The following is a 22,449-nucleotide window of genomic DNA, read 5'->3' on the forward strand; positions in this document are numbered from 1 at the left end:
TCTATGTGCACCAAGAAAGATTCTTAACTTTTCCTGCAGGTGACTTCAGAACAGTGACATAATTTATAGAGAATGAAATATCGACTGAAGATTATTTCAAAGATTTTTCTACAGTGGCTCTAACACCCACTGTGATAGCATTTTATTAGTTTCCTGGTTTCCTGCCATGTAGAATTATGAAACATGTAAATTGTAGGAGATGCAGTGCTGACTGCACCAGAGATCCCAGTTTTACCTTCAGAATGCAATGATCTGCAAAGTTGTACATTGCATATCATTTCGTATAAATGAGATTTAAAATGTAGAAACTTTTATTTTGGACAGGTACATTTTATTTGATGGTGATGTTGATGCTCTTTGGGTGGAAAACATGAATTCTGTAATGGATGACAACAAGTTACTGACCTTGGCAAATGGTGAACGTATCAGGCTCCAGTCACACTGTGCTTTGTTATTTGAGGTACTATGGAATGGAAGCATTTATTTTTTATTTTTGTTACATTTGTACCCTGCGCTTTCCCACTCATGGCAGGCTCAATGCGGCTTACATGGGGCAATGGAGGGTTAAGTGACTTGCCCAGATTCACAAGGAGCAGTGGGAATCGAACTCAGTTCCTCAGGACCAAAATTCACCACCCTAACCACTAGGCCACTCCTCCATGAAGCTACTGTGTAGTTGTTGAGCAGGGGCAGCTCAAGGCAGTGTGTTGCCTGAGGTGAAGGATGAATAGTGCCCTTCTCAAGGCACCAAGGGGCAGGGGTGGTCCTCAGGGTTCAGATTAGGGAGTGTGGGAAATGCAAGATGATTGGGTTGGGGGGTATGGAGTTGTGTGGGGGTATCTAGTTTCAACAGTAGGGGTATGGGGGGGAGGGCTGAGTGGAAGAGCAGGGGCTGTGTGTGTGTGAGAGAGAGAGGTACTAAGAGGTGTTGAGAGCAGCATATGCTGCACTTACCTCCAGCAATACTGCTGCACCGTTTTCTCCAGATGTTGTTTTTCATTTATCCCATCTGTCCCAGCAGCAGGAGACATGTCTCATCTCCAGCAGCCAATGACTCGTACGTGGTGCCGCGGTATCATGTGGAATTTATTTATTAGGATTTATTTACCACCTTTTTGAAGGAATTCATTCAAGGTGGCGTACTGCAAGAATAAGTCAAACATAAGTAACAGACAATTACAGCAGTAAAAATATTCAAATAATAATAGAAATTATGGCATAGTGTCCTACATTACAAAGTTGCAAATGAGATTAAAAAAAGATGCTTGAATAGAAACATGATGGCAGATAATGTGTCATTCAGTCTGCCTTTCCTCAGTAACCATTAACTCCTCCTTTTCCTAAGGGATCCCATGTGCCTGCCCCACACTTAAAAAAATTCTGACAGTCTTTCTCTCCACCACTTGCATCTGGAGGCCATTTCACGTGTCCATCATCATTTCTGTGAAAGAGTATTTTCTTAGATTCTTTCTAAACATATTTGCTCTTAACTTCATCATATGCCCTCTAATTCATTTCTCCTGCTGCTGGATGGGGTAATTAAAAACAATTTGGGGAGATGGCACAATGACACTGCTAAAGGTAAGCGCATTGCCTCTCAGTGCATTGCTACTGTCATCACTCCCAAAAAATTTGTCACTTGAAGCAGGTGGCTTCTTAATAGAACCATCATTGGTTTTGAGAGTAATTTTCCTTTCTTCATGCAGGTTGGAGATTTACAATATGCATCTCCTGCAACTGTATCCCGTTGTGGGATGGTCTTTGTGGATCCTAAGAACCTAAAGTATGAACCGTATTGGCAAAAATGGGTTAATGGAAGATCAAAGGTAAAAATGCCAGCAGCTTATAACATGTTCTTTTGAAAAGAAAGCACCATTAAAACTGCTGCTGTTACCCAATAAGCTGTATACTTTGTTTAGATTTACTCTGTGTTCACATGGGAAATGAGAAGAAGATAAATCCCCAGAGAATGGTGCTCTCGGGTCTGCGTTTCACTACTGTTCTCAAATCGCAACCAGCAAATGTGTAACTCATAAAACTAATTAAAACATAAAATACAAAAAGAGAGTGGTGGATATATTACTTTTATAAAACCATGAGGAGGTCTGTTTTCAGAGCTATTTATATGGGTCAAAGGTATTTTATCCACTGTCTGAAAACTTCCTTCCCTCAATTCAGCTAAAAGTTTCAGTAGTTTCAAATCATTGTCTATACTTCCTCAGTAAAATTCTACCCAGAGAGAACGCATGGACTTTGCTCCGCTAGCAAGTCTCAAAGCAAAGATGTGCAGATTCATTAGCTTTGAGAATTGATGTAAAGCCTGGGAATAAACCCCCGGATTTTATATATGGTGCGCAAAATTGTGTGTGGGAAATTAGGCATGTGCCCAATTTTTGAAATCATCTTTATTGAACTGGTACAAGAAAAGCAACACAAACACAACATGGTGTGCGCAATTTCATTGAATGAATCAATTAGTGCTGATAATTGGGTGCTAATAATCAATTATTGACCCAGATTGGCAACAATTAAAATTTACGAACGCATCTTGCTAGGTGTATTCTATAAAGATTCACTCCTAAATTCGAGTGTGCAGATTTGAAAAGAGGGTGTGGCCATGGGAGGGAATGGGCGAGGCATTGGTGTTCCAAGAATTTGCGCACAATGTTACAGAATACACCTGATCCACACCTAATTTAGTGCAGGGATATATACCAGGTTTCAGTTGGTGTAAATCCTCACGCCTAACAGTTAGGCGCAGCTCCTGGCACTAGGCGCTAGTCTATAAACAGCGCCAACTTGGAGTGCCATTTATAGACTAGTGCTCAGCACTTATTTTTTTCAGCATCAATTTTTCGGCACCATCCATAGAATCTAGTTCGAAATGCTTGTGTGTCCTTTGTCCCAATGTGTGCAGTATGAAAATTTCTCCCTAAAGGGTTAAAGATGCCAGCTTGTATGGAAATACTTGAAGAAAGTTAAGATATGTTTAAAGATGCAGTCTTTCAGGGCAGGGGCGTATCTGAACTGCGGCGGTAGGGGGGGCCAGGGCCAGAGAGGGGGGGCACATTATAGCCCCCCCCCCCCGCCGCCGCCGCCGCCGCCGCCATTGCCGATCCCCCTCCCCCCAGCCGCTGCCATTGCTAACCCTCCCCCTCCGTTGCTCGCCTACCTTCGCTGGCGGGGGACCCCAACCCCCGCCAGCCGAGGTCCGCGTCCTCCTGCCGCTGCCGGCTGCCTTTGGTCCTTTCATTCTTCCATTGAAGCTGGCGCCGACGAAAAAGTTTCTTTTGAATCTGACGTCGCTGCACGTTGCACGTTGTACGTGCAGGACGTCAGACTCAGAAACAATTTCTGAGTCTGACGTCCTGCACGTACAACGTGCAGCGACGTCAGACTCAAAAGAAACTTTCGTCGGCGCCAGCTTCAATGGAAGAATTAAAGGACCAAAGGCAGCCGGCAGCGGCAGGAGGACGCGGACCTCGGCTGGCGGGGGTTGGGGTCCCCCGCCAGCGAAGGTAGGCGAGCAACGGAGGGGGAGGGTTGGCAGCGGTAGGGGGGTCCAGGGCGAAATCTGCGGGGGCCCAGGCCCCTGAGGCCCCACGCAGATACGCCCCTGTTTCAGGGAGTATCATTTTCACCAATCCACCTTCCTAGCTTTATTTCAGCTCATATAATAAGTGAGACTTGTACTCCCTTTGGGGACTTTTTACAAAAGGGTGTTGAGCACTAATGCATGCTTATCACTTAAAAAACAGCCTACCTCAAAATGCATTAAAGTATTTATTTTATTTATTTAATTAGTTTTAAAAAATGTATATTCTCCATGAACAGAAGGATCTTGTAGCCACACAACTAAAGAGATGTCATGGTGATGGAGCTGACCCAGCCTTCTCAAAGCTCTGGAATAGCGTTCTGTGCATGCCCCTACTTTCCTGCCATACTGTACTTACTGTATCAACTGTACATCCTGCCCCCACCTCAGTTCTGTTTTATCCGTGGTAGCGATCAGACCCATTAACCTTATTAGTCCACTTATGACCGTTTATTATTTTTATCACAATAGCTTCTCCGTCTCTTGTCAGTTTTGAGTTTGATTTTGTGGCTTTAATATTCCTGATGTTTGAAAAGAAGTCGGGATTTAAGTGCTGTATGGATTGCAATTGAAAAATGTCAGTGATGGACCCACATGAGCAGTGTCTCCACTGTCTGGGCCAGGACCATCACATTGACAAATGCCCAGATTGTGCCATTATGTTGCCAAGGGTGCTGGAAATCAGAGACCTCAAATTGAGGGATTATATTCAATCTAATTCCCAGTCAGAAAAACCCTCTACTTCGGGCTGTGCACAACAGAAGTGCTTCCATAAGTCTAAAGCTCTAGCAAGAAAAAAAGCTACCTTTTCTGTTCCTTGATCTTCACCAGTAGTTCCAGTGGCAAATTCCCCTGTTCTCTCCACTGCTAAAACGACAGGAGAAAGATCCAGCCCAGCCAGTTGCTCAAATCAAAATCAGCTCCAGTGCCAATGCTGGCGGCTTGACGCACCAGTTCTCCAAAGACATACAGCAGCAGTCGCGTGACATCATTGACCTGCCCCAACAGTGTTCCTAGACACCGAGGGACTGTATAGATTCTCAGACTTTGAAACAGCGCAGGCTGAGTGCCTCACCTCGAGCCTCCTCCTCTAGCCACCATAGCCAATCAGGGGACCGTTCCTCTTCTCACAGCCAGCACTGACATCATGTTCACGATGCCGAAGAGCACTGTCAACGTCATCACCACCACTGCTCCTTCCATCACAGATCTTTGGGGGCTACACGTTCCAGCAGGTCAGAAAAATTCTCCAGTTCCCTCTGTCTCTGTGCCTCTCCTCCCTGCCTTGCAGCACAACCAGTCCAGTCACAGCAATAGACTACAGTACAGCTGTCTGTAGATTTTTTTGCAATTGCTTAAACAGCTGATCCAACAGCAGCATCAACTTCTTCCTGCTCTATCTGCTGCAATCCGAGCCCAGCAACTGGTTCCTGAGTCTCACATTAGGCCTGAGACATTATCTGCATCCAGACAAAAGATCTTGGTCCATTTCAACCATCTTCTGTGGAAGCAGAGATATGCTGGGCTTCAGTGGCATTCCTAGGGGGGCTGACACCCAGGGCGGATCGCTGATGTGCCACGCCCCCCGGGTGCAACGCCCCCCGGATGCAGCGCGGACCCTCCCCCCCCCCCGGCGAAAGGACACCCCCCACGAAGGACCCCCCCCCCCGGGTGCACACCTCTGGGGGGGGGGGGGTGCCGCGCACACCTGTCCTTCGTTCGTTCCATGCTTCTTCTCTGCCCCGGAACAGGACGTACTGTTCCAGGGCAGAGAAGAAGTATGAAACGAACGGAGGACAGGCGCGTGCGGCACCCCCCCAGCAGCGTGCACCCGGGGCGGAGCGCACCCCCTCCCCCTAGGAACGCCACTGCTGGGCTTGATGGACCTTTGGTCTGTCCCAGTATGGCAATACTTATGTACTTATGTAGTTTTAAATAGCAGATTTTCGCCTGCAGCGAGCAGCGACAGATACATACTGTTCGCACCGTCCCCCACGGCCTTCCCTCTGATGTATTCCTGCCTACGTGGAAACAGGAAGTTGCCTCAGAGGGAAGGCTATGGGGACAACATTAGCAATGTATATTAGTTGTTGCTTGCTGCCGGTGAAAATCTGCTATTTAAAAGGTATGTAGGGGAGGGGGGGGGATGTTTGAGGGACCATATGGCATGCAAGCGAGAGAGGGAGAAACCAAATCACTTGTGGAACAGGGTGGAGTTCTTCTGCCCACCCATCTTGGGCCCAGGCCCACCCAAAATTGGGTGTCTGGCTACTCCCCTGGTGCATTCATGTCCAATGCATCTTAGTAAAAGGCTTCTTTAGTAAAAGGTCCCTTTTGTTCTTAATATTGAACTGAAGAATCTCCTATTTTACTTTTAGTGACTTCTGGAAACAACATGTGGTTCTTTTCACAGCAAAAGATGCAACAGTTCCGTGTCTTAGAATAATTATGCTTTAATTAGCTCTAGTGGATATTCACAGAAAGCTACTGAAAGAATTACTATATTGTCCTCTGTTCAGAAGCGTGGGGTTATTTTTAAAAAAATTACTTCATTTTTCCAAATGTTTTCTTATCGTTGCCTATTATTTTTCATTGTTGTTGTAATGTGTATATTTATTATTTCTCGCACTTGATTTTCCAGCAAGAACAAACCGTCTTGAGCCCTCTGTTTGAAAAATTTGTCCCCTACTTAATTGACATGATTTTGGAGGGGATTATGGAAGGCAAACAAGGAGAAAAGTTGAAGACCATTGTGCCTCAAACAGATTTAAATATGGTAAGAAATTATGACTATTTCTAGTAACTAGAAGGTTCAAGAATTAAAAATAAACTGAACTGATAGGGCCTGATATTCAGCCAGTGCCGATCAGGATTTTGCTGACCGCTTCCAGCGTTATCTCTGAAAATTCAGTGCTGGGCCTGGTCCTGGCTCCGGCATATTTGTGCTGCTGAAAATGTCCGGTTAGTGCCCAATGGGAAACCAGCTATTTTGGGGGTGTTCTGGGGATGAAGTCAGCACTTAACCAGACAAGATAACTGTATAAATGGGACCACATAAAAGTCAGTCCTATCATTATGTGGTTCACCATAGATGGTTAAATGCTGAATGTTACACTTAACCAGCTATGTTTTTGCCGGCTTTGTATGATAGATAACCCAGCTGAGCAAGATGCTGGAAGCTTTACTTGTTAAGGAAACTGAAGACGCTGATGTTCTGGAATGCTACTTTATAGAAGCACTCTACTGTTCTTTGGGTGGTGCCCTTCTCGAGGCTGGAAGAATTAAATTCGATGAGTATGTGAAACGTCTTTCTTCAATGTCATTAATTCAAGATGAGAAAACGTTGGCAGGACCAGGGACATTACCAGGTGAGATGTTTTGCCAGCCTGGAATTTATTATTTTGAAAAGTGAAACAGAGATAAAAAAAAATAAGCAACTTGCACATGTGGTGTGTGTATATTTGGAGGGACTGGAAGAATGCTGGATGACACTTTGCAACTTAAGTCAATCCTGGCTGATTAAAAGATAACTGTTCAGAATTTCAGAAGTACATATGACCAGGGGCGTATCTGAGGTTCAGCGGTAGGGGGGGCAGGGGCTAGAGTGAGGGGGCACATTATAGCCCCCCCCCCGCCGCCGTCAACCCCCCCGCCGTCAACCCTCCCTCGCCGTCGCGTTCACCTACCCCCGCCGAGGTCCGCTTCCTCCTGCCTGCCGGTGCCTTTTACTTCAGCTGGCGGGGGACCCAACCCCCGCCAGCCCAGCCGAGGTCTTGTTTAAGTTTTCTTCCTCGTGCTGTGCTGTTAAAAGCTGCATCCCTTCCCTTCCAGTTTTGGACGGAGTCTGACGTCACAACAATTCTTTATGCTAATGCTCTGCAGTAATGGGAGTGGCCATGCCTAGAACAGTGCTACACAGTTTCTCACCCTCTTTGGATATGTTTGGTCCATACTGGTTGTGCTTCGTGAAACATTCATATCCAGTTCTGTAGGAGGTAACTAACGTCATTAAAAACAGAGGATAAACGGTGCTGAGCCAGCACAAATGATGACATGCTGCTTCACTGTTAATTGGTGTTTGCAATATTACATACAGAAATTCTTCACAATCTCTGAGTGCTATCAGTTTGGGAATCTAAGACTCCTGACACAGGCATCACTGCTGAAACATGGCCATGCTGAGTCTAATGCTGGAGTGGAGGAGTGGCCTAGTGGTTAGGGTGGTGGACTTTGCTCCTGAGGAACTGAGTTCAATTCCCACTTCAGGCACAGGCAGCTCCTTGTGACTCTGGGCAAGTCACTTAACCCTCCATTGCCCCATGTAAGCCGCATTGAGCCTGCCATGAGTGGGAAAGTGCAGGGTACAAATGTAACAAAAAAAAAAAAATAATTCTTGTTTGCCATCACTTTGTGGTGGTGTGAGAAGTCTTATGGATGCCATTTTCAATAAAGGCTGTTTTAAGAGTACAAGGTCTGTTGCTCCTTGTCTCTTTTGGTACATTTCCTCACTACTCTGGTTCCCAGAAGACCCCGTGAGGATCTTTTCCTTCTATTTTTATTTACTTCGAGTAGGACCAAGGTCCATCTGAATCTGTCTCCAAAAGTGGCCTAGGATGTTCCAAACATTGCTGTGCCCGAAGTTCAGAGGAGCAGCTTAGAAGAATTTCAAAAGTAATGATCTCAGAATAAAATATAAGCATTCCTTTTGAGGAAGGTGAAATTGTGGTCCCTAATGGAAATGTCCGGTGTCTGATGGCCACTGTCAGTCGCCATCTGCACACTGCTAATCTTCTAACACTATCAAAAAAAAAATCTGAATGGGGAAGGGAACTGTTAGTGCTGCACTCATTCACTGTGCTCTGTGTCTGGAGGTTACAAATTAAAAGAAAACAAAACTGTGAACCAGTCAGTGGATGGTTACCCTCACTCCACCTACTGTGCCTGACAATCCCACCATGCTGCCACAAAAAAAGAAGACAGGATCTGTGACGAAACGCCTAGTCACCTGCCTGGGCTAACCCTGGGCTAACCCTGCGGCCACATGGAGGGTCTGTCCTCAGCACTGCTTAGGTCCGCCTGCACCTGCCACTTGTACTCTACACTAACACCCGCCAATCCACCAACTTAGTCTCACTTGCTTCTGGGAAAGTCTCCCACTCTCAGGTTATTCCCCAGTGATTTCTAGGTTATTGGGGCCAGTGGCGTTCCTAGCGTGGATGACACCTGGGGCAGATCGCCGATGCGCCCCCCCCTGGGTGCAGCGCACCCCCCCGCCTGCGAAATGACACCCCCCCCCCAGTGAAATGACACCCCCCCTGGGTGCACGCCGCTGGGGGGGGGGGTGCCGCGGCGCGCGCCTGTGGGCTCTGATCTCGCTAACTTCGCTCGTTCGCTACAGCTCCCTCTGCCCCGGAACAGGAAGTAACCTGTTCCGGGGCAGAGGGAGCTGCAGTGAACGAGCGAAGTTAGCGAAGTTGGAGCCCACAGGCGCATGCCACGGCACCCCCCCCAGCGGCGTGCACCTGGGGTGGACTGCCCCCACCGCCCCCCCCCCCCCTGGTACACCACTGATTGGGGCCACAATCTCAGGGGTCCCACAGTTCCCAGAAAGCATCCACAGACCAAAACACAAATTACCAGGATCCTTAGTCAGTCCTGGACAGCAGAGTTAATAAACTAATAAGGTTTATTGTCAGAGTTTATGAAGTCTAACTGCCCACAGGGTCTCAGGAAAAGAGAACCTTCTCTTTTCATTCCCTTATCTGAGACTAAAATATTACCTAACAAAATTAAAACAAAGCCTAATAAAATTAAGCTAACAGTTTTTTGCGGGAAGACGAAACTGACACAACTTTACAAACAACAGACAGTCCCCATCTGCTGGCCAAACAAAGGAAATGCACATCATAAACAATACCTATACAATTTACAAGCAGGAAAATTCCTTTTCTCACCACAGTAAGGCAGCCTTTTTCCTGTCCTAACTTTTTGTGCTCACTTAGCTGGTTAGTGGACTGGATATTGCCACTCAGTGCTGGCACTGCCCAAGCTATGGGCCCGGACTACCCCTAACCTAGCTGTGACAAAATGCCTAGCCACTCACCTGGGGCTAACCCTGCGGCCATCTGGAGGGTCTGTCCCCAGCACAGCTCAAATCTGCCTACACCTGCCACTTGTGCTTTACACTAGCACCCTCCACCCTACTGATTGGGTCTCACTTGCCTCTAGGCGAGTCTTCCACTCTCAGGTTATTCCCCAGTGATTTCTAGGTTACTGGGGCCACACTCTCAGAGGTCCCACAATTCCCAGAAACCACCCTCGGACCAAAACACAAATCATCAGGATTCTTAGTCAGTCCAAGACAGCAGAGTCAATAAACTAATAAGGTTTATTGTCAGAGTAGAACAGTGAACCATATAAACAGGTGGAAAAGAACAGGCAATAACAGATAACTGAATGTGGATCAAATATAAAACTATCTAAATATTTATTTACTACCTAAATAGTACCTGGGGAGTTCAGGAGCAAGATATAGCTGCTCACAGGTTATGAAGTCTAACAGTTCACAGTTCTCAGGAAAAGTGAACCTTCTCGTTCCACTTCCTTATCTGAAAATAAAAAATTACCTCACAGGCTGCTTAAGAAAACAGCTTTTGGTGGGAAGAAGAAACTGTCACTTCTGGTACAGCTTTAACAAAAAAAGACAATTGACATCTGCTGGCCAATTAGGAGAAATACACATCATCAGTAAAATAATACAGTTCATAGGCTTAGAAACCCACTGTTTTGTCACACTTGCTGGTATAGCAGAGATATTCAGTGGCACTACCTGGTTAAGTGTTGCTGAAAATCGGTGGCTACCCAGTTAAAACCTTTGGAATATCAATCCCTTATAGTCTGTGTATGTTTTATCTTGTTGCTATAAGATGCAAGTGGATTACAACAAAATAGTATCATCTAACACTGAAAAGTATAAGAGCATCAAAAACAATCCACTATCCACTAATCCTTTGTTATGCTTTGAAATTTTTATGAAAAGATGTCACTGTGGCAATCTAATGGGACTAAGCTCTAATTGCTAAAAAGAAAGAAAGAGAGAGAGAGAGAGAGAGAATATATATTATGATGTTATGTAAGATTCGTAGTTGGTATGGAGGAGTAGCCTAGTGGTTAGAGCATTGGGCTGAGAACCAGTTAAACCAGAGTTCAAATCCCACTGTCTCTTAGCCCTCCATTGCCTGAGGTACAAACTTACCCTCTGTTTACTAAGCTGTGCAGCAATTAGCACACAGCTTAGTAAACAGGGGGTTACATTGGAAGTCCTCTAGGGAAGGAAAATAATCAACAGTAGCTCCAAACAACTGTATTTTGTTACAGGTCAACTTCCAACCATATATGACTTTCATTTTGATGGAAATGAAAAAAAGTGGATACCTTGGAATAGATTGGTTCCCAAATACCTTCATAAACCTGATGAGAAATTTATCGATATACTGGGTAAGTAAGAATTAAATGCACACACCAGTGCCTCCTTATTCAATTATTATTATTATTAACATTTGTATAGTGCTACCAGACGCACGTAGCGCTGAACACCTGACACAGAGAGACAGTCCCTGCTCAATAGAGCTTACAATCTAAAATAATACAGACAGACAAGACAAGGGGCGAGGGAAGTACTAGGCAAGAAGGAACAAGGGGGGAGGCAAATGAGTAGTGGCTAGGAGCCAAAAGCAGCAGTGAAAAGGTGGGTTTTCAGCATAGATTTGATTCTGAGTTAATAGGTAAGGTGATGTCCTAGTAGTCATGTAGAGGATAATTTAATAAAGATTTTTACTGCACATAAAACCAATTTTACATATGGAAAAGGCTTTTAATAAAATTGCATGGCCATGTGCGTTTGCCTACAAAACCATTCTTAAACATTCCCAAGGACAGAGTGGAAATTGATTGTGATGTACAGGTACATGCATATTTGTAAAACATGCAGGTACATGCACAGAGGACACACACACATTTACCTCATGTTTAGAACAGGTATAAATTTGTGTGCTATTGGGGTGGGTTCTAAGCAGAAGCGTAGCAAGGTGGTGCACCAGGAGAGTATCCGCTCCCCCAGATGGACTTCCGATGGCGCCAACACCTATTTTTCAGCAGTCCATCATGCCTAATGCTTACGTAGTGTGCCTGCGCATCTACGCAGTCCACTTTCTGCTCCCCTTGATGTCACAACCTGGCTATGCTTCTGGTTGTAAGAGCTTAATTTACAAGAGCACAGACATGCCTATGTTGCCTTTAAAAATAGGCACCTTCCTGGACTTCAAACATAAGCATCCTGTTGTAATTTGAAGGCAGTTTTGATACTGCCTTTGATACTTGCCAGTTCATTATTCAAGAGAAATTCCTTGTGGGGTTTTCTCTTAGAAATGAGAAGGGTGCAGGCACTGTGTGGGTACCTTTGTGTCTCTATACTTTGCACCTACCTGAATGTATTTGCAGTTATTTGGAAATGAAGTAGCTGAAATGAAAATTTGTCCTGCATTTGTTTAGCTTTACAGTGCTTGTAGTGTTATGGTTGGTTGTATTTTAAGTTTGAAGCAATTAAAAAAAAACTTTGGTGGAAAAAAAGAAATTGTGATCACTACATGTGTTCACTCTTTTTGACAGAGAAAACTACATATACTGTTTCAACTTTGTATGTGCAGGATTGCAGGCTTACTTTCAAAGGGAAATGCCTTGCAAAATTTTCCTTTGAAAAGGTGGCTGATGCATTCAGTGCAGGTGCAAAAGGACGGAGTTTTATAAACTTCTGTGCGTAAAGCGTGGCTTTACATGCAGAGATGGTTTCTAAAAATTGTCCTCAGAACTATTAGATATGTTATGAAAAACAATTTCCAGACTGTTATTTGGTTCCTAGTAAATTCCCCTCACTTAGAGAAGATTAACAAATGATTCTTCCATTCCCTGGGCAAGAGAAAATAATTGCTAAGGAGAAGCTCCAGATGACACCCTAAAAGCTTCAGCTGTCAGGGGTAAATTTTCCCAGCATATATTTACCACACCCAAAACATGGGGATGATTTTCAAAAACTATTTTTACATGGATGAACACAGAGTGATAGATTAAAAAATCTAGATAATTGTCTTCCCAATGAGGGTAATTTTAAAAGGCATATTTGCAGGCAAAGCAGTGTTTTATTAAAATTGTCTGGAGTAGGGAGATTCTCGAGGAGTTAATCAGCACATCTACATTACCATGCATTAACTGACTAGTGCAGAATTACTGTGTGAGTCTCTACTGCCTACAAAATGGGTAGTGGTAAGTGTTCACGCAGTAATTGTTTTTAATGGCTGCACATTAATGGCAGCATTAGCAAACAGCCATTGTCACGTAATGCTTAAGCGCTACCTCTAGCACCCACCTGCGGCTGCCTGTGCATCTGCTCCTACACTGGTACACGGACTTGGTCCCGCTGTCCTCTAGGCAAGTCTCCCATCCGCATGTTATTCCCCGGTGGTTTCTAAGGATACTGGAGCCACAATCCCAGGGGTCCCACAGTTCTCAAAAACACCCAAACTACCAGAATTCTTAGTCAGTCCAGGACAACGGAGCTAATAAACTAATAGGTTTATTATCATAAAAAAGTAGAACAGTGAACGGTAAAAGTTGTAAATTGCAAACAGTAACAGGTAAAATAACAAGGATTCAGTACAAAAGCTAAGCAACCACTTTCTCACTACCTAAGTAGTACCTGGGGAGGTCAGGAAAATAACTGCTCACAGGAATGGAACAGGGGCTCAGTGCAGAGGTCTCTCTCTTGCTCCAAACTCCCAGCTGAGACTGGAGAAATTTCAGCATGTTCTGGCTAGAGCTTGGGCTTCAGGGCTAATCAGGGCCCAGAACACTAACACTAAGGGTTTCTAGCCAATGGCATTACAGGTTACTCTCCCCCAAGTGTTTTCCTCTTTCTTTGGGGAAGGTAAGCTGAAAGGAAAACAGACATCTGCTACAGCTATAAAGTAGAGGACAGACACCACCTGCTGGCCTAACAAGGGAAATGCATTGGAGGGGAAAGAGTGCCATAAAACAACATTACAAGCCACAAGCATGAAAGTCCCTTGTTTCGCCACAACCATTAATACTTAAAATAGAAAATCAGCCATTTTACTGCTGCAATACAAATGATTTTTGGCGGGAAAATCCCACGTAAAGGTGCAGTAAGGCCACTTTCTACTGCAGCTTTATAAAAGGACCCCTTAATCTGATCTTATTTCATAGTTAAAATACTTGCCGTAATAGTGAAAAGTTCCAGGGGGCAGCACTGTTAGATGGTGGCAGCAAAAATGACACCAGTGCTACCTTGCAGGTGAAAAAATAGGCTATTCTGAAACTTGCTACCAGCCTCTTTGTTGTAAATTCTGTAAATTAATAGTTGTAGTGGTTGTCTTATTCCTTTAAGAGTGTTTCTTTAAACATGCTTTGATCATAATGGGGGCAATTATTAAAACAGTGGGGACCTTTAACTAAAGCTTAGTGCGCACTAACAGAATTAGTGCATGCTAAACCCTGAGACACTTATAGGTATAAAATGGGCATCTTAGCGTTTAGTGTGCACTAAGGCCACTAAGCTGCTGTAAAAGGGGGCCTGCGCTAGCATCAGCGCATGTTTTTGATGCGTGCTGAGGCCCCCTTTTACCACAGCGGGTAAAAGGTTGTCTCTTTTTTTGAAAAGAAATGGCTGTGCGGTAAGTGAACCACTTACCATGTGGCCATTCCAGGGGGGGGGGGGGCACTTACCACCACCCACTGAAATGGCGGATAAACACTGGCGCTATAAAAATAGAAAAACATTATGTAGCGCCGAAAATGGTGCGCACTGTGAGTGGGAACTACCACTGGGCTGCTGCAGTAGCCCGGTGGTAATTCCAGTTTGGCGCACGGTAAGCCTGCGGTGGGCTTACCATCACTTAGTAAAAGGGCCCCAGGTCTGTTAGCATGCACTAAGCTTTAGTGAAAGGACTCCATTGTTTTGGTGCAAAGTTCATAATTACTTTAACCTGTGGATTTTGTGCCAGTTCTTAAAGGAAATGTTTAACACTAGAGACAGGTAAGAAACTTTGCCTTACCTGCATACAGGATGGGCAGTTTACAAAAAGCCCTTTTGCTCAGGAAGCAGCTTTTTAAAACTTGCCTTCCCATCTTTCACAATAAATGTTTGTGGTCAGTGGAATACTAAATCTTACTTAATGTTACTATGCGGTTTTCTAGTTCCTACTGTAGACACAACTCGGACTACATGGCTTCTCGAACAGATGGTACAAATTAGACATCCAGTTGTTCTTGTGGGTGAATCTGGAACCTCTAAAACAGCAACTACACAGAACCTTTTGAAAAACCTGAACAGTGAAACCACCGTATGTATCTGGTCTAAATATTTCATTGACAAAGCTTTTAGGGGTCCTTTTACAAAGGCGCGCTGAAAAGTGGCCTGATGTAGTGTAGGCGCGGGTTTTGGGTGCGCGCTGATCCATTTTTTTAGTGCACCTGTAAAAAAGGTCTCTCTCTTTTTTTTTTTTTGCTGAAAATGGACGTGTGGCAAAATCAAAATTGCCACGTGTCCATTTTGGGTCTGAGACCTTACCGCAAGCCATTGACCTAGTCGCAAAGAATTTGGGTGGTAATGACCTATGTGCTTCAAATGCCACTTGGTGCTCGTCCGTTACGTGCGCCAGAAAATAAAAAATATTTTTCAGATGCACATAGCGGAATCATGCCAAAATTGAAATTACCGCAAGAGCCACGCGGTAACTGGGCAGTAACTCCAATTTGGTGCGTGTTTGGCGCGCTTAGGCGCCTACGCGGCTTAGTAAAAGGGCCCCTTAGTTTGTGCTTTTGTATTGTTACTATCAGGCTTATTTTCGAAAGAGAAGGGCGCCCATCTTTCGACACAAATCGGGAGATGGGCATCCTTCTCTCAGGGTTGCCCAAATCGGCATAATTGAAAGCCGATTTTGGGCGTCCTCAACTGCTTTCCATCGTGGGGACGATCAAAGTTCACGGGGGTGTGTCTGCAGCGTAGCGAAGGCGGGATTGGGGCGTGTCTAACAGATGGGTGCCCTCAAGCGATAATGGAAAAAAGAAGGGCGTCCCTGACGAGTACTTGGCCGACTTGGTCCATTTTTTCTTACAACCAAGCTTCAAAAAGGTGCCCGAATTGACCAGATGACCACCGGAGGGAATCAGGGATGACCTCCCCTGACTCCCCTAGTGGTGACTAACCCCCTTCCACCCTGAAAAAAATAACTTTAAAAACTTTTTTTGCCAGCCTCAAATATCATACTCAGGTCCATCGCAGCAGTATGCAGGTCCCTGGGGGGGGGGGGGGGGGGGAGAGGTGTGTGTGTGTCAGCAGAGGCATAGCAAAGGCTTGGACGTTCTTCTTTCAAACATTTTGGACGTCCTGAACTGCCCCCCCCACAGGGATGGCCAGATTTCAAGGGAGTGCTCAGATGTATCACTGTCCTGTGGGGTCCGACGGTTGGTCTGAAGAACGACCACATTCCTACTCAGGTCAGCTGTAACGAGGAGGTTAAAGAAATATGTTTGAGAGCTTGATTAACTGTTGCATATATGAATCAGTGATAATATTGGAGATGAAAGTGACTCATGAAGACTATGCCGAGGGGAACCAGGAAGAACTGCTGATGATAAACAACCGGAGTTTAGCCCCGATTTTAGGGAGCAGCATTGGACTGCAGTATTGATTTTAAATCACACCACGGAGGGGGATCCCTATGGGACAGTGATACATCTGAGCACAACTAACATCCCGAAACAAGCTAAGTAGCTGTAGTTTGTTTACAATGATAACAGCTGTTGAATAACAAATCAATACCTGGTACAACGGAAAATAGGGTAGGGAGGTGGTGTGCAATGATGTATAAAAGGGGTTATGCTAGCATGCATTGCGTGTGAGTCCTGTGGACGAAGCCCCAATCCACTGAGCACTATCTGCATATTTAAAATATAAAAAAGAGGTAGAGTTTATGAGTAGACTGCACAGTGCACAATTATAAGATAGATAGGTTTCTTTATGTCCATTCATTAAATTTTAACTGCCAAACATTGGACCATTCTTCTAACTTTTGCAGATCCTTTTTCATATTTTCCACTCCCTCCGGTGTGTCCACTCTATTACAAATCTTGGTATCATCCGAAAGGCAAACCTTACCTTTTAACCCTTCGACAATGTTGCTTACAAATATATTAAACAGAATCGGCCCCAGCACCGATGCTTTTTATGTTACTGCATTTTACTGACCCTATACATCTTATATTGGACATTTCTTTCCTTTGCATGCAGATGCCATTGACGATTAATTTCTCTTCCCGTACCACATCCATGGACATCCAAAGGAATCTGGAGGCCAGCGTGGAAAAACGCACTAAAGATACTTATGGACCACCTATGGGAAAACGCCTACTAGTCTTCATGGATGATATGAATATGCCAAAGGTCAGGTCAATATTTAGCATTGTTTCCATACTTTGCTTTGGTCTAATTATTTTTGTGCCTATATTTATACCTGAAACCTGACCACACTGATTTATTGTCTTGATACAGGTTGATGAATACGGCACACAGCAACCAATAGCCTTATTGAAGTTACTTTTGGAAAAAGGTGGCATATATGACCGTGGCAAGGAACTGAACTGCAAATTCCTTCGAGATCTTGGCTTTATTGCTGCTATGGGAAAAGCTGGAGGAGGTCGCAATGAAGTAGACCCTCGATTTATTTCACTCTTCAGTGTCTTCAATGTCACATTTCCTTCTGAAGCGTCTTTGCACCTAATTTATTCCTCTATTTTAAAAGGCCACACCGTGGTAATTTGCATATTTATTTATTTATTTATTTATTTGTTCGTTACATTTGTACCCCCACATTTTCCCACCTATTTGCAGGCTCAATGTGGCTTAAGTAGTACCGTAGAGGCGTTTGCCAATTCGGTTGATAACAAATACAAGGTTATGTTGTGGTCAGATGAGGTAGGTGTGGATCAGGCGTCATGGGGTCGAAGGGAATGAAGATTAGAAATTGTCCAGTACGATCATTAGTTATGCTGTGCTGCTGGGTGTGGGGATTCACGTTGGATCGATGGGATAGGCCTTTTTGAAGAGGTGAGTTTTTAGTGATTTCCTGAAGTTTAAGTGGTCATGGATTGTTCTCACCGCATTTGGGAGTCCATTCCATAGTTGTGCGCTTACGTAGGAGAAGCTACATGCATATTATTTTACGGGTTGATATTCAAAGTGATTTAACTGGCCAGAAATGGTTAGTGCCACTGAAAATGTCCAGTTTGCAGTTATCTCAGAACCAGCTATTTTGGGGGTGTTCCTGGGGTGGAGTCAGCACTTTTCCGGCAAAAGTAACCACATAAATATGACTATGTATGATGCATTCTTATCTTTATGTGGTGCCCCATAGCCAGTTAAGTGCTGAATATCGCAGTTAAACGGCTGCGATATTCAGCTCAGCAAACATTGAAATTTAATGCCAAAGCCCGGACATGGCCTGACATTGAGCTTCTGGACAAAACGCCTATGGTAGTCAGCAAAACGCTGAGCGCCACTGGCTGAATATTTATTTTTATTTATTTATTTTTGTGCATTTTTACCCCACATTTTCCCACAAGAGCAGGCACAATGTGGCTTACAGTAATACAAGAGGAAACTATACAGTGCATGGAGCACATAGTTACAGAGTGAGACAGGCTGGGATTGAAATAGGGGACTACACTCATAGGTGGTCGGTGGCCCAACTGTTTAGGGAGGCTAAAGGGGGTGGGGTTAGGGGTGGGGCCAGGGGCGGGGTTTACATCCATAATTGTCTGACAACACACAGAAAAAAACAAGTACAAATAAAATAATCACAATTAATACCTTTTATTAAATTAGATATTAGATATGTATCATATGTCAAAGAATAAAGTGGTTGCTCAAAGCATATACTAACCACAATCGCTCAACTGCAAAACACTATGCACAACTTTGTGCAAAAACACACTCAGAACCTTACTGTACCATGAAGTACTGAAAAGAGACAAGCTTTCTATTGTCTCCATAATTTATGTACCAATTCTATTAATTCCTGAGTTTAGCAGCTAAAAAGGTGGTAATTTAATTGCTCAGAAAGCTTGCTGGAAGCAGTACAGAATGTGAGAATCTGTGGCAGTGGAAAAATAAGACAAGTTTGGTGTATGTATGGGGGCAACAGAGACAAATCTAGTGGGTGTGTTTGGAGTGGGGGGATCAGCAGAGAGATACTGGTATACTGAGTGTTTGTGAGGGGTGCATGCTGGCTGTGTGCTGAAAAACTCTGAACATGGTGCCTCTGTGTGTATGTGGGAGGGGAGGGGTACTGCAAAGAGGAACATGCTGCCTGTGTGGCTTTATACATGGGTCACGTATAAGGCATCTCTACTTAAACGCTCTAGCTGCAAAAGCTGCTTAAAATCGTAGCTCGTCAGTATTCCAGGCTACGAGTGTCATTTTCGAACATATCCCAACATAAACTGGATTTTAAAAAATAAAGTGCATTGACTTCCACTGGTTTATCCGCTTGAAATCCAGAGATCGAAAGTGAAAGGTTTGTGTGTGTATTCTTAGATTTAATTATCAAGATAACAGAATAGGTAAAAGAAAACAAAAACACCTTATATTTGCAAGAGAACTAGCTGTTGCTGGTCGTCGTCAGAAGAGCAGATTATTAACAAAAAAGTCAAATTTCAGTTCCTACTCACGTCAGCATCGTATTACAGCTTGCTTGGGGGCTTCGGCCTGACTGCATGACGTGCCCCGCCTCCTCTGACCAAACTGCTTCTGCGAGGACTGGACGAATCAGAAGGAAGGCTGGTCAAAGGAGGCGGGGCATGTCATGCAGTCAGGCCGAAGCCCCGAAGCAAGTTGTAATACGATGCTGGCGTGCCGCTACCGGCGGCAGCGATGGGCGATCATCTGAATCACTTTGGAGGGAGTGAGAGGGATAGAGACGCTGCATCGGGGGGGGGGGGGGGTGAGAGAGTACTGTAGCGCCGGCGATCTAATCAAATTATAGGGACTGCAGGGAGGGAGTGCGAGAGATAAATGGTGCATCGGGGGGGAGGGGGATAAGAGAGAGAGAGGCTTGGGGCTTGCGGCTGGGGAGGCTTAGCCTCCCCAAGCCTCTTATACCGGGCGCCTATACACGGGATGAGAGAAAGGGGCAAAGCAACCGGCAGATAATCATATATAGGCAGCAAGGGTGAGGGGTTAAACAGAGGAGTTGCCTGGGGAATATGCTTTGGCGAATAAGAATGTTTTTAATGACTTTTTGAACAGTTGATAGTCAGTTCTTTCAGTTATCTTGGCAGAATGTTCCAGAATTTTGGGCAGATGTAGGGGAATAACGAAGCAAATAGGGCTGTAATATCGATCTTGTAATTATTCTGAAGGCTCATTTTCAGTTTAAACCTCTCTAATCTTGTAGAGGTAATGTATATGTTGGTCAAGGATTATCTGTGTTGTACAATGCCTAATGTTGTAAAAGATACTAGGATGTTACTGTTTTTTCTGTTTGCAGGTTTTTCCCGAAGACATTCAGGCAGTCTGTGACCCACTGACCTCCTGTACCTTGCAGCTTTATGAAATGATTGTTCGCGATCTACCTCCCACCCCTTCAAAATTCCATTACATATTTAATCTTCGTGATCTTTCCAGGATCTACAATGGGCTCATTCTAACAACCCGAGAACGGTATAACTTTGTTCTTTTCAACTCCATTTTCACTTTCTGCATAACCTTTTAACATTCATGGGATGTAAAAGGTTTCTTTCTTTTCACACTTGTATTGTGGTTTTAATTCTGATCCTTGAGAAGCCCCAACCCATCTGATTTGCATGATAAGCACAGAATATACAAATTAGCCAGGCTATTAAACCAAACATGTAAATATATCTTCAGAATATTTATTGTTGTTATTCAGAAAACCAAACTTTTGGGGGGATTTTCACAGACTAAAACTAAAAATCACTTATTCAAAAGAACATGGCACGAATATCTTGTCACACTCGTTTTCTTTGATGGTGTTCATAAAGTTAATTAGTCCTGTACAACAGCTATGTGATGAAATGTAAAGGTCACGTTTTAAAGTTATTCTAATCTTTTCAAATTTCCCTCCCCAAAAATGCTTCTGTATCTCAGTGATTGAACCCCATGGCCTGGTTATTTAAGGAAATCAAGACTCTTCTATTACTAATCCCCCTGTTCACTAAGCCGTGCGCTAATGCCAACACAGTCCATCCACTTTGAACGGGCTCTGTTGGCATTGCCACGCAGCAGCCGCTGGCCCGGCTTAGTAAACGGGGATATGATAGGAGTACACATGGAGCTCTACACAGACTTGGTAGAGCCTGAATTTTGGAAGTGCATGAGTGTGGATGAAAAGAATATTCCTGTCACAATTCTCTGACATGTATAGATAATTTAGGATAAATCTAATATGAGGACTCAATGCAACTTGATCAGTATTTCAGTTGGCGGGGGCTGTATTAAACCATCTAAATCCAAAACATGCCCAACACCTTCAACTCTCATTCATTCTAGCCAGAGGTCCTGTTAACTACTAACAACTGCTAAAAGCTAAGTTCTAAATAATTCAATCATTTTAAATGAGTAAATACTTTATTTAAAAATGAATAAATAATTGAATTATGAGAGGACCCATGAAGAGCCAATGGCATGTCAAGAGTTGAGAGCAATCGGGTCTCTTGACAAATGAATCGCCGCCACACTCATTGTGCTGCTGAGGTCCTTTAACCAAATTACATCTATTCAAAATGAAAAAAATGAAGAAAAGATTGGATGTGTATATGCAGTGATTTTGAAAGGATATAAGGGAAGATGTTGCATTGTCATGAGAGTTGAACGTGTTGGGCATGTTTTGAATTAATTAGATAGATAATTTAGGAGGCAATATCAAAAGCCATTTCTGCAGAAATGAGTTTCTATAATAATATCTGCCCTATACGACGATAAAAGAATGCATGTACCATCATTTCCCATGTACTCTGAACCTCAGTAGGGGAAGTGCTTATGAGGTTTGAATATAGAAGTACATATATACTTTAGCATTTAAAAAAATATACATGTATTTTAGTTTAGAAAAAGTATCCACACAGGTTAGAGTCTTTTCACCTATGTGCGGATACAGAATTATCCCCTTAATGTGGATAGAATCTAAACACAACAGTTGTTAGGGACGTATACACATGCCTTCTTTGAAAAAAGCTGACGGAGGTGTTGGGGCGGCTTTACTATATTTATCTAGCAAGAGGTGATGGGAATCGTGTGAGGTGGAGGTGATCCAGAGAAAACGGTGGTTAACAGAACAAAAAAGAAAGTGGAACTCTAGAAACCTTTTAAATCCTTTTTCATTGTTTCTGGTAACTTCAGTTCATCTCATGTTAATCTTCAATCAGGTTCTTCACAACTGGACATATGGTGAGAGTCTGGAGAAATGAGTGCTTGCGAGTTTTCCATGACAGATTGATTAATGAAGTGGACAAGACATTGGTAAGCACAGAAATGCTACATGTCATTAAATTAAACGACTACAGCTCAATATTTAGAAGAGTTTAACCAGGCAGGAGAAGCCAAAGTACCAACTAGCTAGGTATGGGGCAGTCCGGGGGCAAAGTTTGGGCGGAGCCAGCCCTTGACCGGTTAGCCTTGATATTCCATCTGCTAACTGGTTAAGTGAATGGATAAAGTTAGGAAAGCTTTATCTGCCAAGCTAACTGCACACTGGTCCGAATAT

General features: G+C 43.9%; 1 protein-coding gene across 1 annotated transcript in view; it reads left to right on the top strand.

The window, feature by feature from the left end:
* DNAH10 (dynein axonemal heavy chain 10) overlaps positions 1 to 22,449 on the top strand; it is a 327,414-nt gene that overhangs the window by 174,875 nt on the left and 130,090 nt on the right. The window contains exons 40-49 of the mRNA XM_030218355.1: positions 325 to 460; positions 1,707 to 1,826; positions 6,237 to 6,371; positions 6,747 to 6,963; positions 10,973 to 11,092; positions 14,864 to 15,009; positions 16,959 to 17,111; positions 17,220 to 17,480; positions 20,215 to 20,387; positions 22,112 to 22,205. Coding sequence (XP_030074215.1) covers positions 325 to 460; positions 1,707 to 1,826; positions 6,237 to 6,371; positions 6,747 to 6,963; positions 10,973 to 11,092; positions 14,864 to 15,009; positions 16,959 to 17,111; positions 17,220 to 17,480; positions 20,215 to 20,387; positions 22,112 to 22,205 — 1,555 coding nt within the window. The remainder of the gene's footprint in view (positions 1 to 324; positions 461 to 1,706; positions 1,827 to 6,236; positions 6,372 to 6,746; positions 6,964 to 10,972; positions 11,093 to 14,863; positions 15,010 to 16,958; positions 17,112 to 17,219; positions 17,481 to 20,214; positions 20,388 to 22,111; positions 22,206 to 22,449) is intronic.

The sequence above is a fragment of the Microcaecilia unicolor genome, chromosome 11, assembly GCF_901765095.1.
Source record: "Microcaecilia unicolor chromosome 11, aMicUni1.1, whole genome shotgun sequence".
NCBI classification, from domain to species: Eukaryota; Metazoa; Chordata; class Amphibia; order Gymnophiona; family Siphonopidae; genus Microcaecilia; species Microcaecilia unicolor.